We start from the raw sequence: 19,443 nt of genomic DNA on the forward strand, positions 1-19,443 counted from the left end.
TCCGTTATATGCATCTCAACTTTCTCAACGTTCTCCTCATCCTAATATTAATTACTCTAGGTGTCCTTTTAATCCTCATTTTCTTCTTCTTCATCCATGCCCAAGGTCAATTTTTATTGCAACACTATGTTAACTGCCACGTGTCCTTCGTCGCCATCTTCCGAAATGCCATTATCCATCATCTCCTTAATCGCCATGTCCTCTTCTTCTCCTTAAATGCCCCGTTCCTAGAATTTCTTACCCGACAAAAGACATACCCCCGTTAAATTGATGAGGAGGATTGTCGGATGACGACTTCTTCATAAAAAACTGAACCAGGTCATTCGGAATGACCGGAGTGTTTATAACCTGTTGATTGTTCCCTCCTCGTTCCTCAATTTATTTCGACCGAGAACCAATAAGAAAAGAAACCTGCTAATTTTTGTCCGTTCTCTGTTCGGGTCATCATCTTCATAGCTTTTAAAATAGTTTGACCGGCAGAGACACTTTCGCCAAAGGTGTTAGGAATTGAAAAAAGAGATGATTGCGTCGCTTTCGTTTTATATGGAAAAGGTGATATCGCGCAGAGATATCAAATCGGGCTGAATGGGAACTATGCTAACTATACGAGAGATGAAAGAGAGTAGGATTCTATCAAAATTTGCATTACAATTGGAAAAACACTTTGGAGAAGGTCAAATGGTTTATAGGGACTGGGAAAGGGTACTGTAACACACCTTAGAAGTTACTGTATTCATTGGGGAGTTAATTTGTCTAAAATAATGATTTGTGAAGCTATGAGCTTAAAAAAGACAAACGTACACCATTTTCACAGAAGCCAATAAATCCGTAAACACTATAATAGAATGGCTCCCTATACTTGCCCTTTGAGCATATACATCTCAGTTCTTGTAACAGATCAAAAAATCGTCAGCTAACAAAATGTTTATCATAATACTGCCAATATTTCATCAGTTGACTAGTTCTTTATACGTTTAACAGAAATCGAGATAATTGTGTTTCTGTATATTTCCTGAAACTGTAAGCTCAAAACCAGAAAAAACCCTTAATTTCAAAAATGCCAAAATATTATTTTTTTTCTTGTCCAAAACCTAAACTGTGCAATTATAGTTCTTTTTTTTAAATTCCCTTTGAAAAACACCAGACACCAGAAACTTCTCCAAAGAATCAGACAAATGCAAATCATGAGTCACACTGTAAAATACGTCTTTTGAAATCACATAAAAAGTACAAAAAACTCCTTCCTTCCGCAGAAAAATCAAATTAAAGAAGGGCAATTACACGATAGGGGTGTGCCCCCTTTCATCCTGGTGTCCTTCAGAAGACGTCGTTCCCACGCAAGAAGGAGGAAACGAACTGATTTGCATACATACTTCCATGTTTGGGGATGGCATATTCGTATACGGTCCCCATTGTAATTAGTATTTACAATGAGGAGTGGATGAGAAGAGGAAGGGAACTAGTTGCTAGATTCATTGGGTTGGTGGAAGATGTTTTTTACTCGAAGCGGAGCAATACATGGAGAAATCGGAACCTAAAAATGTATCTTATAATTGTTCTCTCAATTTATACGTTGTTCGAAAATTCAAAGAATGTATTCCAGATGGCACACATCTGGTTTGATTCCGAGTTCCATGAAGTGTGAAGTGCAAAAAATTAGAGAACAGATTCAGTTTTTTATATACATGAAACTCTGAACATTAAGTCGAGCATCTAGAGGGAAGGAATTTCTGAAAATAGCAAAAAATGAAAGCCGAGTGATCCTAAAATCTGTAATGGGAGGGCCCTTAACTTTGAGCCAATTTATCCAGGTTCATATGAGATATAAAAAAGTTGTCAACTGAAAAATTGTTTAACATAATGTCACGAACATTTTATCAGTTGACACATTTTTGATATCTTTCATAGGAGCCAAGAAAAATTAGCTCAAACTTCATAGTGTGGGGGCCCTCCTATTATTAGAACAGTTTACGATTTTTATACATGAAACTCTGACCATCCAGTCAAAAACTAAAAGGATGTAGGAGGAAAGAAGAAATTTCTGAAAATCTCAAAAATGAAAATTTTCAGGCCCGACTAAAAAACGTTGTCGGTCGGAGTGGAGTCACAGTAAACGGAATCGCTCTTCATCATGCATCTGATACACTCCTCCAAGTCGCAGGAAGCTCAATCATCGTTAGCTCAGCAGCCGGACATGATAAATTCGAAGGACATCTCATCTCACAAACGAAACAACAGTTCACATGTGTAGCAGTGACAGCATGCGGTAGATATGCGGCTACTGGAGAGGTTCGTGGTTTTTGATTTTAGAATATTTGAGGGTAGTTTTTGAAATAGACTTCTCAATCTGGTGAAAACTTGAAGTGACAGGATAATAGCACTACTTCAACTCAAAAGGAGCAAGCATTAGAGAATAACGATACTTCTTTTGATGTTTCCAGACCGGACACCAACCAGCAGTACGACTCTGGCAACTCCGAGACGATCAAGGGAACTTTGTGGGTCGGCTGGTCCGATCCATGCAAGCTCATACAGTATCCATCACAATAGTTCGATTCACTCCGGATGATAGCACACTCATATCCATTGGATGTCAACACGATGCTCAGATAATCACATGGGATTGGAGGAATGGACATGACCTTGGAATCGGAAAGCTTATGTCTCCAGTAAACGCTTTAACTATTTCATTTGACAGTAGCATGTGTGTGACTGTTGGCAGCAAATCTGTCAAGTATTGGTTTTTACCTCTGGCTTCAGATGGACTCAACAAACGAACAGGATTGACGGTAGATTTTAAGGAAAATTATTTTTTGAAAAATCGTATTTTCAGAGTCGATCAGCTATTTTGGCTGACAAGAGAAACGTTAATTTTGTGGATGCGTCGTTTTGTGACGCAACGAATCGAATGGTGGCGGTGACGTCGAGTGGAGAGCTTCTGGAGTTCAATGGGAATAAGAAGGTTTGGAGCAAAATTATATTTCTGGTTTCCGTCTTCTTCATTCAAATATTTTTCAGTATGTCAAGTGTTACTCATGGAAAGAAAGTGGAGATTTCAAAGCAATTTGCATTGCGAAAATCCCAGAAGGACTGCTTGTCGGATGCTCGGATGGACTAGTTCGATTATTCTGTTTGATTGGAGAAGACCTAGATTTCTTGGCTGATCTTGCACCACCAACTCATCTTTTCCAAGATCCGTCAAACGTCTACGAAACTCAACAGTTGCAGAATCATCCAGAAGATGCTATGTGAGTTTTAAAAATTTGGAATAAAGTTTCGAAAATTGCTTACTCTTAAGATTTCCTGAACCTCGGTGTCTTGTTGCCTCATCTTCCAGTCCAACATTTGTAGTTGGCTACGCTGATCGATCGCTGATCGAGTTTGCCCGGGAGAACAAGTCATGGTCTTTCCGAAGAGCGAGTTTGGGACATACTGGATCTGTAAATTGCATAGAACCATTCCCATCTTCTTCGCCCTGTTTACCAGCTGGAACTCTTATTACCGGAGGATCAGATGGAACCATTCGATTCTGGAATTTCGGCGCCGAGAGTGAAGACAAAAAAGAAATAGCGAATATTCTTTGCCCTTCTCTACTGAAAGTGGTGTATTTGGACGAGAATCCAGACTTACTACTCGACAAAAGAAATTGTGGGTTGCTTACATAATTTTTAGAATTCTCAAAAAACTACGAATTTCAGTGGAATCTGTCGGACCATCTAACGAAGACCATCAGACAGCATCACCTTCTGGAGTTCTCTGTACACGTGTAACTCATGATGGAAGAATGATGATCGCTGGAACAGCAACTGGAATGCTATATCTAATTGATCTTTTCTTCTCGGACACTCCGATAATCGATGTCATAAATGCTCATGATAACGATGTGACATCCATTGATTTCTCTGATCATGCGACTACATCTTCTCATGATCAACCAATGTTTTTGTCATCTGGTGGAAGAGATCGATTCGTTCATGTTTTTCGAAGGGTACCGTATAGTTCGCAATTCGTACATTGTGCAGTTTTGGATGGTCATCAAGCAGCAATCAAGTCCATTAAATTTGCATCGGTGAGAAAAATTTGAAATTATAATTCCTATAGGAACGGGAGAATGAAAGGAAGAATGAAATCGTAGATCCGGAAATCGATAAGCGCCAACTGAATTTTTATGATGCTAGAGAGCTTTCGTTTTTATGAATCATTAAGTTCGGCTTGCTGGATGTTTTGAAGAACTAACTTCGAAATAAAAAAAAAGTTATGTACCAAGGAAAAGTTTTTTTTCAGAACAATGGTCAACTCCATCTCTACACAGCCGCCACAGATCGGAGTCTGATAATCTGGAAGCTGAATTCATTCAGTGATCAACATTCGGAGTTCACAAGAGTTCAGCAGTTATCAGTCACATCAAGTATAGGAGATATGACATTTATCAAATACGTTGATATGTTTGTGGTCGGAGGGCATGATCGAATGCTCCGACAAATTGATATCAATGGTAAACCTGTTCGAGAAGTCAAGGGAACTGATGATGACGTTGCACATAGTGGAAAGATCCATAAAATTGCCATTGATCATTCTGGATCCTATGCGATTTCTGTCTGTTCCGATAAATATGTGTATGTTGTGGATCTTCGAACTGGAGGTTGTCTAGCAGTTCTATGTGGATTCGGAGCTCCTCCAACAGATGCCACGTTTACTGATGACTTCAAAAATGTAGTTGTGACAACTTCAAATGGAGCTATATTCGTTTGGCAACTGGCAAAGAATCTAACGGAACGAATGATATCTGCACAAGTTCGATTGATGGAAGAAGTAACCATGAGGTAAATTGGGCCATCGATTCCCTCCTCCATTTTAATGACCGACACACAAAAAGATTTATATCGGTTTTTCGAGAAAAATAGATTCCAATCTTTTCTTTTCCACTTCCACTTTCGATCGCTTCTCGTGTCGCCTCTCGATGCGTTTTTCATAACAATAATAATTGGGAATCTCTTCTTCTTCTTCTTCTTTTTCGCCCAAAAACTAATAAATCAATTGTTCCCATTGTTTCTATATTTCTAGAACTTCAACACCTGACAGTCTTCTCGGAAGTGGAAGCGAAACTATAAGCGGCGACTCAAGTTCGTTTGCCAGACCACTTGGTGCTCCAGAGTTTTCTGGAAGTTCAGCATCACTGTATTCTGACGACGACGATTCAACCAGATTCTCTTCTTCGGGTAAGTTTAAAAGTTTGTTTTTCAAAATGTGTCGTACTGATTAAATGTAGGTCATTCTGTAGATCAAGACAAAATTGGCGTCGTAACTACCATATTTACTCTAACAGAAACCCAACTTTATACGTGCGTTTCGAGCTCAATTATTTCGATTCCTGGGAAAGATATCAAAAATATGTCAACTGATGAGTTATTTATCATAATATCAGTAAATTTTATCAGTAGACAAATGTTTGATATCTCTCACAGAAATCGAGATAGTTGAGCTCAAAGTCGGTGATAGGCTATGGGCTTATGTTAGAGTAAATACGGTATTTAGTTCTCTCAAAGAATTTATTCCCAATTTAAAATCTCCCAAAAATATTTTCATGAATCTAATTGGCACCCACAAAAAACAGAAAAAATTCAAATACAATCAGTTTATTTGAAATGAGCAGTTGTTCTCAGTTCCTCCCTATTTCTTTTTATGTCTATTGCACAGTTCAATGATTGCATTGATTCCGAGATCGTAAATTTCAAACGAGTCGAAAGTATTACTTCTCATCAATCTGATATGTTTGATTGTGTCTGTATGCTTGACACGCCCATTCTTGGCCAAACGATCGGATTCCGTGTCGATGAATGCCACGACCCCACTTCTGAAAATGATAATTAAAAATGTTTTGTTGACATGAATAATGCTCCAACTTGGTTGCTCCATCCTTGCATACAATAACTAGAGGTCCTTTGAGGGGACATCCCAGATACTTGCGTGCCTTCTCCAACATTTCAACGAGATCTTGAGCAGACATTTGATCGGCACGATTGAACTTCACTGCCTTCAGATTGAGTCCATGATCCTTGATGACAGTACTCGAGACATCGTCACTTGTCTTTTCACCCCCTTTCTTTCCGGCTCCCTTTTCGAACTTTGTAGAAATGTGACTGAAAGTTTATAGATTAGAACATGCTCTTTTCTATTTTTTAGGTTACGTTGAGAATTCCTCAGCAGTCTCTGCAATAATCAATCCTTCCGCTTTGACGTGATGCAAGATCTTGAAAAAGTCCTTGGCGGCATCAGCATCTTTTGGAGCTTGTGCAAGAATGTATTGGTCTGAAAGCTAGTTTTAAAACTTTCATCTAATTATGGCTCACTTGGCTTGAAACCATCCACCCAGGAAGCGTGATAATATTCAACTTCTGGTACGATGACACGAGTTGAATCGTACAACCAGACAGATTCCGAGAAATTCTTCTCTTTCGGCGCCTTGAAATAGGTGAGGAATGTGGGCGACTCTAAGTAGCATTCCTTGTACAATTCGGCGATTCCAGCTTCGAAACTTTTGTTTGTGGTCTTACCGAGAATCTGGAAAGTAAAATATTAGAATCTAAATTTCCGAAAATCAGATCCTCACATGATCGCAAAACTTCTTCGGTGAAAGCATTGTAGTCTTCTTTTTACGAGTGGAACGAGTCAAAATACGATTGTTGTTGCCTGGTCCGAGGAGGCACGCACGGCCATTTGTTTGCATCGTGTCTGCCATTTTCTGGAAATTTCACAGATTTTGAATTTCTAAAATGTGAGCTGAACACACCTGTTACCGATGACAGATTCCCGATTGCTCACACTACGCAAGGGTACTTCTAGATATAACTGATTGTTGCTTTGATTGTACTGTAAAGATTTGGAGAGAGTTGGCACCATAGTATGAGCTAATTAATTGTTCGTGTGAATCATTGAGAATTTAACGTGAAATTATGATAGGATTACTGTAGAATTTTGAAAAGTTTGGCCTATTTTTTTGAATATACAGAACCTGTCAATAGTTTGGAGCTCGGCTGTAAAGGTCAACCGTCTAAAGCTTGGTTGTCATGTTTGGGATCACTTTGAAAATTTTGGAGGATGTAACACAGACTTAGATTGGAAACTTTGTATTCACAGGTTTTTTTTGAAAATTCCTAATTTTTCAGCTATTCGGCTTTTTTTCTGAAATACGGCCTTTTCGGCCCGTTTTTAACTGTAAATGTGAAAAACAAGTGCTTTCTGAAATCAACGAATATCTGAAAAACTAGAAACTTTCAAAAAATTCCAATTCTCCAATCTAGATCTTATTTACACCCTCCAAAGTTTTCAAACTGATCTGACACTGGACAGCCGAGCTACAAACTCCTGACAGTGGTCAAAATCGCCGGAAATCAATTGAGAAAATAGTCTTTTACATTATATTATACGATACTGTATTTCCTGAATTAACCAATAACCATGCATTTTTCAGTCCGAAGCAGTCGATCGAAACAAATCCTTCCAAACGGCGGACATCTGATTGGAAATTCGAGTTACGCACGTGTTGGAGATAGGTGCGTTTCTTATTTCTTTTTTGTTTCATTTTTTATACATTCCTTCCGTTCCTTCTCACTTTTTACACTCAAAATATTCATCTTTTTCTCCCCTTCTTCTACACCTGGTGTTTATATGTACAATGTGCCAACAAAAACGTATTTACGCCGTTTTGAAAATATCATAAAACGGTTGTATTGTTGTTGAAAGTGACACTGTTACGGAAGAAGTAGTGGGTGGGAGTATTTTCTTCTCGTTACTCGTAGATTCCCAAATACTTTTCCACTCGAAACTCTTTGGCGGATTTGAGCGCATTTAATCGAGAAGTTGACATTGAGAGGAAGAGGCAAATCCGATTAGATATAAAAGTGATTCGTCTCTCATCCCACACACTTCACACACTGGTTCTCAACCAATACAGTATACTTATCGTTCAAGTTTTCGATTTTTCTTTGGAGAAACACCCCCGCTAGTTTTATTTCTCTGTATTGGGGTATCTAACACGCTATCCGTACACTTTGAGCTCAATTTTCTCGCCTCCTGTGAAAGATATGAAAAAGTTATCAACTAATAAAATGTTTGTCATAGTCTAATCAATGTTTTATCAGTTGACACATTTTTGATAGCTCTCGTAGGAACCGAGATAATTTAGCTCAAAGTGAACGTATACGGTGGGATGTGAGCATTCACCAACTCAATTTTCTAGTTTTTTACCCAAAAATCAAATTTTAAGCTTGAAAAAAATTGTAGAACCCGAGAGGGTTCGAACTTTTCCCATTTCAGCACCCCCTCCCTTAAGGCTTAACTCTTTGTCGTGGGGCGCGGCGTTCACATGTCGCAACTGGGTAGGTACATAACTGAATTTAGACCAACAAAAAGAACAGTTCGAATCCGGAAAGTCAGTCGAAATTGTAATATCTTTTTTTTCATTTTTCTTTCTTCCTAAAAACTTTTTAAAGTCATAAAGTCGTATGATTTTTGAAAAGCGGCTGCGTTGGGGCTAGACTATGAATAATTGAATAGCACACTTTTGATGGATAGCCATAAAACCTAAAGTGGAACTTCTAGAAGTTTTTATTGTTCTATGGACCTTCAAAACAGAAGCAGAATATCGCTTTGGAAAAGGAAATGACGATGAGATTTGGAAATGCTCCGTAGGTCTGGCTCATTTTAGTCCTTTTGAGCTAATTCTACCTGACTAATACCCTATAACTTTTTCGGGTTTTCCCCCTATTCCAAAAAAAATTGATGCGATTTCGTACTCATTGTGTGGCAGCCTCATAAAATTTCGAAAGAATAAAAATTCACACATACACATTCGTTCTCAATAGCCACTTCTCTGACCACAGATACTCACTATCGAATCTGATTATTGATGGTATTAGTTGTATAATCCATCGATGACCTCCTCTCTCTTCAAAATCCATGTTTCAGTGACCACTTCTACTAGTCACTGTGTAGTCACTTTACTACTGTATCTACTTTTTTTTTCTCTCGCTCAATAGCGTTTGATAGGTAGAACGTTTACCGTTATTTATGCAAATTAACACTTTGGTTGGATGAGAGAGTGTGGCAATCAGAGAGACGACAGAGAAGTTGATCTATTTGCCTAAATGCTCGAGAGACGGACTTCTTGCCGCTTTTTCCTCCTTTCCGGCCGATGGTTTTGTTTTTGCTCTTATCGGTCTCAGCGCAGTGCCATCATAAACTCTATGGGTTTGGTTCTTCTTTTTTCTGTCTGGTTTCCAATTTTTTCGAAGCTGTCAAATTTTTTGCCGCAGCAAACTTTGTAATTTTTTATAATCGCTTCAAAATTAGAAAAATGACTCAAACCCCCATTTTCCCACTCTAAAAATCACATTTTTGACACCGTAATTAGCCTGATTACCCTATAAATGTCCCAGACAATGCGAAAATGTTTAAAAATTGGTCGAGTCACTAGAAATACCTTAAAATTAGTGTACTTACCCTCTAATTGGAGCCCTAGAAAGTTCGAAATTTTCCCCAAAAATGTGCCGAAATTTTTAGAAAAATAGTCTAAAACTCATGAAAATAGTATCAAGTCAATGAAAATTACCCAAACATCCATTTATCCTTTTAAAAATTACATTTTCTACCGGTGGTTACCCTAATTTCCCTCTAAATGCCTGTCCCAGAAAATTTTACATTTTGGACGAAAATGGTTCTAAAAGAAGACCACCCTTACCGTCAACGTTGAGCTTGTATATCTCATTATCTGTGAAAGACATCAAGAAGTGGTCAACTGAAAAAATGTTTTTGAAATTATAATGAAAATTTTGTCAGTTGACTAGTTTTTTTATTGCTTTCGCAGGAACCGAGATAAATAGGCTCAAAGTTAGAAATTAGGAGTGCCTATGTCACAGGTTTTACGGTATAAAAACTGTAATATTTTGACCCTTTTGTCCCTTCTAAAAACTACTTTTTCCCTATCCATATAACATCAAAAGGTTATTGTATCAAATCAGTGCCAGTTACCATCAAAACAAATGCTCCAAGTATGTTTGTACATGTCATCGTTCTCTCTTTTTTATATGTACCAGCCGTTACAGAGGCCGACTGGCCGGCTGGTGTTCCATTTCGATTCTATTTACACTTCCCGTTTTTGGCTCTCTCTTCCTTCTTTTCCTTTCCAATTTCTACTCATTTTGTCTATATGTCCTCTCGTGTGATCTCATCCCTCTTTCATGGAGTGCACACCTTTTCATCGATTCGCCTTCTTTTTTCTTTTGTAACCGAAACTTTTTCTGAAGATGAAGAAGAAATTCGAAGACGATTCGGATTTCGTACAGTTTCCTTTATTCCATTCATTCTCTTTCTTTTAACTACTAACTGTTCGTGTTCAACGAACCGAAAGAATGAAGGAGGGATGACTAAATGCATGTAGTTGTATATACTAAGTGGATCACAGTATACCTTTTTGAATTTTAGAGAATCAGTTGATTTGGTTCAAATTGTTAACCTACTCTTTTCAAATTACCGTAAAACCTGCAATAGAAGGGTTCTTCAACTTTTAACTTCGAGTCGATTTATCTTCTATGAAAGATATAAAAAAGTATTCAACTGATAAATCGTTTATCATAATATCACAAAGATTTTATCAGTTGACACATTTTTGATATCTTGCATAGAAATCGAGATAATTGAGCTCAAAGTTGATGGTTTGGGTGGGCTTCTATTAAGGCAACGTTGGCTCGTTGACTTTTCAATACAAGAATGTTCTTATTCTCCTAGATTCTATTCTCCTAGCTTTTTTCCCTTCTTATTTAATTTCAATTCGTTTCACTTGACTTCAATTTCAATCAGTGCCAACAGATAGACTGCAAAAAAAGAGTGAAGCTTGAACACTGAGAACCAGTCACTTTGCCCAGAAACTAATCACTTTCGGCGGAACTGATTCCGTCGAACTTTTCTTGATTTCCCACGCGGTAGTGCGGCCGAACGGTTGGCGGTGGGCTTTGTTTTCCTTTTTGCATTCCCTTTTCCCGCTGTTTCTCCTCCGCCTGTCATCATGAAAACGGAGGACCTCATCTGTACTCTATACGATATCATTTCAATTGTTTGTTTCTTTTATAATATTCCGTCAATTCCGGAGAAGGTCAATTGATAAACCGAATTTTAATACACATTCCCATCCTACGCATTTTTCGACTTTTCGTAGTTTCGTTCTTCTTTTTCTTTTTTTTGTCGAATTCCTCTTCCTGACACGTTAACAACACACATTCATTAATCATGAACATTTGAACCTGAACACAGCTGTTATCAGTTATCCGGAAAGAAGACAAGCAGCTCTCAGAGGTCATGTTTGATCAGTGATAATGTGACGTTTTATTATCAGAGAGCACTGATAGGGGGGAAGATGGTCCTAAAAAGGAGAGGATGGCATAAGTATGGTTGTTATTGATCAGGAAACGCTTTTCAAAGTTTTTTCGGATTAAAAAGTTGATCTGAAAATGACAGTATTGTTTTGTATGACACAATTTGAAAGACATCAAAAAACCAACGACAGAACTTTCACAGAATCATTGTTTCTGCTCAAATTTTTTGAATTTGGCACCATTTTGAATGTTTTTACAGAAAATATGAAGGCGTTTTATCCTAATCCTAAGCCTGTAAAAAAGTGAAATTTTCTCTTTAAAAATTTAAAAATTTCGCTGATATTTGGGAATTTCAGCACTTTTAAATTGTATTTTTGTCGGAATATTTTGCGTTTTGTTAAAATTTATAGGCTTAGGCTAAAACACTGTTTTTTTCCGGCGTTTCAGCCAAGGCCTATATATTTAAGCAATAAAACGAAACACTCCAGAAATATTTTCAGTAAAAAAGTGAGATTTTCGCTGATTCTCGCGATTTTTTTTTCCAACAGAGCGACCAAAAGCCCAAAATAGATTCATATTTTAGGTTCATTTTTCTCCATTTATAGTTTCGATTTTTGATTCTCTGTAAATGGAAAATTTCTGAAAGTCTCTTTCTCCTTCTCTTCCTATTTATTTTCCCACATTTGCATCAATCGAATCGTTTTCCTTCCCCTATTCTTCCATTTCCTTTTTCTATTCGATTTCAAATTTCACTACCATTTTCTGCTACGTCACACTCTTCTGCTAAGCACCCAACAACTGGAACAGTTCTTCTCGCCTCTTCGCTTTAGTTTGCACAACTGATTTGTCAACTCGAATTTCCATTCATTCCCATCAAACTGATTCTGACCTTTTCTTCTTTCTCCGCGTTTAAGGAATGCAAATCTGCATAATTGCTAGGTGGACGGGATGACCGTCTTCTTCAAATGGTTTCGACATTCTTCTTCTTCTTCTTCCGATTGAATTTCAGAAGAACGTAAACAATATAAAATATCCGAATTCTCCGAGAGATATAACATGACATAGTGTTGTCCACTTTATCATAATCTTCGCCTCATTCTTATCATTTCTCTCTTCCAAATCATCAGCTGTTTCCATGCATAATATCTCCCGAAAAACGATTGGTAGAATCAAGAAAACGATGAAGAGAAAGTGATAAAATCACTGATAGCTTCTTTCTCTTTTTCTCTTTTCGTTTTTCTTTCTCTTCTTCTAATTATCCGAGACGCAGACATTCTCTTCCTGCACAAAAAATTTTGGAATCTTCCTCTTTTCTCATTTTTCTGTTCTTTTCTTCTATGATTTGTTGTTTCTATTCGCTATGCCCATGATAATCTGTGCTCGGTTAGTTAAATCTAGTATAGTAGAAAATGATAACCTGAAGTTTAGAATTTTCAATTTTTGTAAATTTCAGTTCCTTCTCTCCGGCGGTCCAGTCTGCGCCAGCTGTCGAACGACGGACCCACACGAATCTATTCTCGCACGATCAATACGGTAAGTTTTTGCTTTTGCATTCGACATTCTAGTAGTGTTCCTGGAAAACCCAAAAACAAGATTCTATCCACCAATCATTAACTAATACCTCCATCGTGTACCACTCGAACAGAAATCTCGGCAACTTTCAATTTTGAATCAATTTATCTCATTCCCTGTAAAAGATATCAAAAAATAGTTAACGGATAAAATATTTCTGAATTTACGATAAACATTTTATCAGTTGACCACTTTTTGATATCTTTCACAGGAATCGAGAAAAAGTGGCTCAAAGTTAAAAGTTAGAGGTCCTTCTATCACAAGTTTTACGGTAGATTCTTCGTTAATGCAATAACTATACATTTATATAATTTCAGAAACTGATATATCTGAAACCCAATCGGATTTCGTATCATCGAGAAGAAAAAATCGTATATTCTCGGACGAAGACGATCAAGACTCGAATCTTGGAAGTGGCCAATACCTGGCAGCTCCTCTGAACGACGCTCGTCGCTCGGCGTCTCCATCTTTGTACGTACCTCCAGAACATCTCCGAGGATATCAAAGTAGTAAATCAATGATGAATTTACGGTAAGCAAGTTTTTTTTGTCTGAATAACGCATTTCTCTTTACCTGAATCATTTTCTAGGGACGTAACGGGCGGTGGTGTCCGAGTACAGACTGCCAAAGAACTCATGATGTCGCACATTGCATCACAACGTAATTCGCAGTCTGGTGAGTTTTATTATCATTCGCAGCTGCTTTTATGATCGTTTTCCTATTTCTTTTCCAGGATCCTCTTCCCACTTGTCATCAGCGAACACATCTGGACGAATGAAGTGGGGAGATATGCCGCAGTCATCCAACAATAACGGTCAGACATTTTCATATGCTTTTGACTCTGAATAATATTTTTGTGATGCTTCTTTTTTGAAAATACGGAGGAGAGTTGCTAGGTGCTTCGTTCTTTATTGGCTCAAGAGGAGAATATGTTTCGAAACAGTGAAGACCCAAAGATTTTTGGAGAGCTAGTTGTTAAAATTGATTTTGTAGTTAGAATTCATACATGTGACGGGTCGGAACGTTATTCTTGAGATAGTCTTTTCGACATACAGTACCGCCCTTTAAAATATACAAGAATGGAGTTTTCAGTTTATTTTTGAACATTTTGACCATTTTGTCAAGTTTCCGATTACTTTGAAAATTGAAGAAGGTATACAACAGACCTAGATTAAAAATTTTGCATTCACAGAATTTTTAAAAAATTCGTAATTTTTCAGCTATTTGCCGATTTCTGAAAGAACCTTTTTTCACATTTTCAGTACAAAAACTGGTCAAAATGGGACATCTTTCAGAAATCGGCAATCATCTGGAAACTAGAAATTTTCAAAATATTTTTTGAATGCAAAGTTTTCAATCTAGGTCTGTTTTACATCCTCCGAAATTCGCAAAATGATCGGAAACTTGACGGCCGAGCTGCAGACTTCAGAAAAATGGTCAAAATGGCAAAAAAACTACCTGAAATCTATGTTTTTGTACATCTTAATGATTGGTACTGTATGTATTGCCGAGTACTTTTCTGTGACTAGTCAGATTGGCTCTATTCAATTCCGTTCCTATCTTTATGAAATTTTATGGCAACACAACCCCAACCACCCTCATCCGGTGGCCACAGCTTTCGAACCCTCACAAAAAGTGGTCCGTTGAGTCATTCTCCAATTAGTCAGATTGAATAGAGCGCAATTTCTTATTTCTATCTCTTCCCCTCCTCCCAAGACAAACATTTTGACCCTTTTCCGTCCTCCTCCCCACAACCTTCCGATTTCTCATGTCACAAACAACAATAGCAGGTGTTCCCCGCAGTGGGAAGGAGCACATGGAATGCACATATAATATTGATTTCTCCTTTTCAATTTCCCCCTTCTTGAGCCAGTACAGTCATTTCCTTTTCCCCCTTTTTCGGAAAAGACAGGGGTCACCAATTCAAAAGTGTGTGTCCTTTTCAATCAGCCGCCTTCTTTCTGCGCCTCTCTATTTCGCGTACTATTTCCGAAGGTGTCCGATTTCGGAAATGAAGGCAAATCGAATGCTTCCTCCATCCATCCTTCGTCTTCTTCTTATTCTTGGCCTTCGTGTGTGTTTCTTTCTCTTTCCTTATACAAACTTTTCTCACCTCTCCAAATTCTTGATGTATTCCATTTTTCTGCGCTTCCTCCTCCCAATTCTTTTTTCTCACATTTCGCGCATCCATCAAACATCCCAACCCTGCCCTTCTTCAGTTTCACATGAATAACGAATTAATTGTGTTGCTTTTTTTCAGACTGGCATCCATCCTCAACTGTAGATATTCATCGCGTTTCACCAGTCATGGCCACTTCAATGGCTCCGCCCCATCACCAGCAACAATATGGAGGATATCCTAGAGATCATGGTGAATTTTTTTTTCTCTCATCTCTGGCTAGTTTTAAAAAAATTACCATCACCTGCCAGCCAGGTGTCTTTAAGATATATCCTAACAAGAGAACCTTTTAAGTTGTGATTAGTCCACAGAATGAAAGAGCGTCTTTCAAACCACCTAAAACCATATTCAAAATCTTCTTAAGAAGTCTTTGAAGTACTGGAATTTCCGTTTCAGTACCAGAAAATCACGTTTTCTGTGTAAAATCGGCAATTTTCAAATGTGATTTTCTCCAATCCTATGAGGTTTTTAAACTTGAATCATTTTGGGTTATACTTGAAATTATATGGAATTTCATATTTCGAAATTTTTCTTGAAAAATTTTAAGTTCTGACAATGAAACCTACCATAAGTGGAGAAAACCACATTTGAAAAATGCCGATTTTACACTGAAAAAAAATTTCTTGGTGCTGAAACTGAAATTCCATCATTTTAGAGGTTTCTTGAGCAGCTTTTAAAAACGGTTTCAAAAGTTTTGAAATACGCTCTTTCATTCTGTATACTTGGTTTGGACAAATCAGCCGGACAACTTGAAAGGTTCCCTCGTAAGAAATAGATTACTTTCTCTCTAGTTTTTTTTCGAACTCATTTAAAAAACCATTTTTAGGACCCTCCTACCCAATGCCAGACTCCACCCATCCCCCACCATTGGCTCCTCGTACTACATCAAGAGTTTTAACAGCTGCTCCATCCCAACAAGCACTCCAACAAATCCAAGCAAGTTCTCCATTCCGACGAAAGTCAATGGATCGAAACAGTCTCTCGAAGAAGTTTTTGGAAAACGGAGGAACCCAACCGAAAACTGTGTGGAGCTCATCGGCCCTTGCCACTTCAGGAGCTCCACGACGAAGTAATTCGAATCTTTTCGCTGCTACGAATCTTGAAGTTCCGTCTACAACAACGAATCTGTCAAGACGACGTGAGTTATCTCTTTCCAAAAAAGCTATTAACGAATGGATTGTTATGAAAACAAAACATAAACGATAATCTCTCCGATTTCCCCCCAACTAATTGTCTAAGTCTCTCATGATCTATAGTACTCTCGTTCATTCCCGATATCTCTACGTCTCTTGATTCTCCTCTATATTTCTCTCATTCCATCCCGAACATCTCCCGTTTCAGACACAGATAAGCAACCACAGAAATTGCGTTTTACGACAACTGTTCAAACGCGCGAAATTTCTCTGGATAATGACGTCATCGATTCTGATGACGACGACGTTATCACTTCTACGACTTTCGAGCCGAAATCCAGGGTTAGAATCGGTTATCGTCGACCGAGTACTGTAACTGTAGACACACGTGATGCTGATGTGGCAAGAAGACGTGTGGCATCGAGGACTAGAAAAACTGAAAGAGGTGAAAATGGAAGCTCTTTTTGGGCCTATCACACATCTTCACGGCAAACACTTCTGCGTCCTTCCCTTTTTGTCGCATGGTTCTTCTTACTCCATCTTGTCTTCCCTGTTCTTCCCTGTGTTTTTTACCATTCTTGCTTCTAATCTCAATTTCTCCAAAATTCCCCAACCGGGAATTGAACCCGGGTCTCGCATGTGACGGATACTTACCACTATACTACCAAGGATTCAAAAAAGTATACATCCAACTCGCTTACATTGTCCCCTATTCATTTAATTTTGGGAACCACTTTTCCATACTTTAAAATACTCAGAACTTATATTCTAAACGGAATTTCTTTCAGCTGATGATCTCAACTTTGCATCTTCCCTCCGCAGTAGAAGCCAAAGCCCGAACAAGCTGGCTCTAAGTCAAATGATCAACTCTAGAGACACACCATCAAGTCCATCATCTACAGCTGGAAGTTCCATAGTTGGAAGAGGGCTCCAGGGACAACGACGTCGCGATTCAGATGTATCCTACGTCCGATCAGCTACACGTGGTAGAGATGAAATGAGAAAGAGCACGGATGCACTGAACAAACTTATGGCCGTCAGATCGAAGTTACACCAATCAAGTGAAAATCTGAGGAAGTCCACAGAGAACTTGGCACTTCTGAAAAATCTGGAAGAGGCTTCAAACTATTCGACGCCAAAGACAAGGACAAGAAGTAGCAGTAATTTGAGAAATAGAGAAATTCTTGGAAATATGGAATCGTTTGAAACATTTGATGCTGATTCAAGGATGAGGTCTGGGTGAGTATTTTGTTGATTTTGTATTTGGAAAAAAATGGGTGGAGTATTAGGACAATAAAAAAGACTGATAAGAAGAAAATGGCAAACTGATTTTGTATGTTCAATTCTCTTAACTGCCTTTTGTGCAACAATACATTTTTTACCAATATATATATTTCAGCTCCACAAGTTCTCTTGCTCAATCCAGAATGATGGCTCGTAGTATTGGAAATCTAAACGATGGACTTGCAATGGAGGGATCCAATGTAAATAGTCCGAGTCAGCGAATGGCCAATACTATCCAAATGATGAGAAAGGCTAGTAATCCAGATCTCACGGCTCCAGAACAATTCGAAGACACTGGAAGCCCATTCGCTCAACGAATGGCCCGTGGAGCTGTACAGAAGAAGATGGAGAGATATCGTGCCAAAAATAAGACTGGAAACGTTGTTGGAAGAAATCAAACATCCGAAGAAAGTGATTCGAACAACTCGGATATGATGCCTTTGAGTATCAATAAAAGAGCATTGACTGCAGGAAATCGATCTACAACTGGATCGGATTTCTCTCCTGCCTCATCACGCGGTTCTTCTTCTCTCGCAATGGGAAGCGGACGTAAGTTTTTAAAGAGACATAGATGACCTAATAAGATTTTCTCTTCAGCAATCGGCAGTGGTCTTCCATCGAGCCGTCGGCTATACGATCAACAGAGAAGTGGTCTATCCTCGTCTAGTACTCCAAGAAGAACTGGAAATAACTATTTGGTGGCCAAGATGAGTGAGCAAATGAACAAATCAATGGAGGGACCAGATCTCGGAAGTGATGAATCTCCACGTAGTTCTGTTAACTCGCACGAGTGGCAGAATCTCATGGAGAACTCTCAAGATGGAACTAAAAATCGTAAGTTACCTTCTGAATCGCTCTATTCGTTTGCTCTCACGCCAAACTCCTCTCGTCGTCTCGACTCTCTCCGATTCCTTTGTTCTCTCTACTTCCCCATTTTCAGCACTGATTTGTCACGTTCAAGACTGTATGGAGCAGCTGCGTATTCACGTTGACAAGAGTCTTCAGGCGAAGAAATTGGTGAGTGTTATCCCTTATCAATCCCTTGTGATAGTCTCTATAGCCCAGCTTACTACCTATAGTTGCTTCGATTGTGAATGTTCAATTTTTAGTTTTAGAGTATTCAGAATTGTTATAATTACCGTAAAACTTGGAATAGATAGGCGCCCAAACTGTCAAGTTTGAGCTAGTTTTTCTTGGCTCCTGACCAAGATATTAAAAAGTGGTCATCTGATAAAATGTTTGTGATATTATGAGAAACAATTTATCAGTTGACAACTTTTTAAAAATCTTTGACAGGAACCGAGATAAATTGGTCCAAAGTTGGGAGTACAGGTTTTACGGTATTAGATTTCCAGCAACGACAAAAACACAAAATATAAAATTCTGAATCGTTAATTTCAGGTGGAGGACGATACGACTTTGGCTATCGAACAGAAAAAGATAGTTATGTGTGAGATCGATCGATCCATCGAACGTATGATTGAAAAACTAGCGCCAAACCAAGTATCCAGGTATCCCCGAACAACCCAAGATTCCAAAATTTCCCAATTTTTCAGTATCAAATCAAATGACAGAAGCAACGGAAACAACATGTCAGTTGGTAATGATTATACTCCAAAAGGAGCCAATATCTACGGAATTCTGAAAGAGAATCTCTCATCCAGACAATAAATTGTGATGCCTCCTCCCCCGCCAATCATCTCTCTGTGATAATACTAGAATGTACTCAGCTTAAAAAAGATTAGTTTATCGTCTATTCTTGAACATGTCAAAACGAACGAACACATCGAAAAAGAAAAACACTCAACTTGATATCAAACAATTTGTATTAAAATGCCCTACCCATGTTTTTTATGTCCGGTTTATTTCCGCCTTACTAATATTTTTATCATGCTCATAATGTTGA

The 19,443-nt window shown here is 38.3% G+C and overlaps 2 protein-coding genes across 2 annotated transcripts; one reads left to right on the top strand and one right to left on the bottom strand.

The window, feature by feature from the left end:
- Positions 1-1,603: 1,603 nt before the first annotated feature.
- On the top strand, positions 1,604-19,208 carry CBG19278 (the record flags this gene model as incomplete). The annotated part of the gene is made up of 22 exons (XM_045237993.1): positions 1,604-1,639; positions 2,071-2,289; positions 2,442-2,789; positions 2,834-2,986; positions 3,019-3,248; positions 3,299-3,648; positions 3,699-4,069; positions 4,285-4,823; positions 5,065-5,219; positions 7,472-7,553; positions 12,823-12,902; positions 13,259-13,472; positions 13,531-13,616; positions 13,675-13,755; positions 15,202-15,312; positions 15,947-16,258; positions 16,462-16,698; positions 17,042-17,492; positions 17,653-18,086; positions 18,135-18,371; positions 18,478-18,560; positions 18,939-19,208. 22 exons carry the CDS (start codon positions 1,604-1,606, stop codon positions 19,206-19,208), a joined length of 5,079 nt encoding a protein of 1,692 aa, XP_045096737.1.
- On the bottom strand, positions 5,671-6,739 carry CBG19279 (the record flags this gene model as incomplete). The annotated part of the gene is made up of 5 exons (XM_002637501.1): positions 5,671-5,854; positions 5,904-6,140; positions 6,189-6,309; positions 6,351-6,561; positions 6,611-6,739. The coding sequence occupies 5 exons, from the start codon at positions 6,737-6,739 to the stop codon at positions 5,671-5,673; spliced, it is 882 nt and encodes a 293-aa protein (XP_002637547.1).
- Positions 19,209-19,443: the final 235 nt, after the last annotated feature.

Source organism: Caenorhabditis briggsae (genome assembly GCF_000004555.2).
Source record: "Caenorhabditis briggsae complete genome, chrV, whole genome shotgun sequence".
NCBI classification, from domain to species: domain Eukaryota; kingdom Metazoa; phylum Nematoda; class Chromadorea; order Rhabditida; family Rhabditidae; genus Caenorhabditis; species Caenorhabditis briggsae.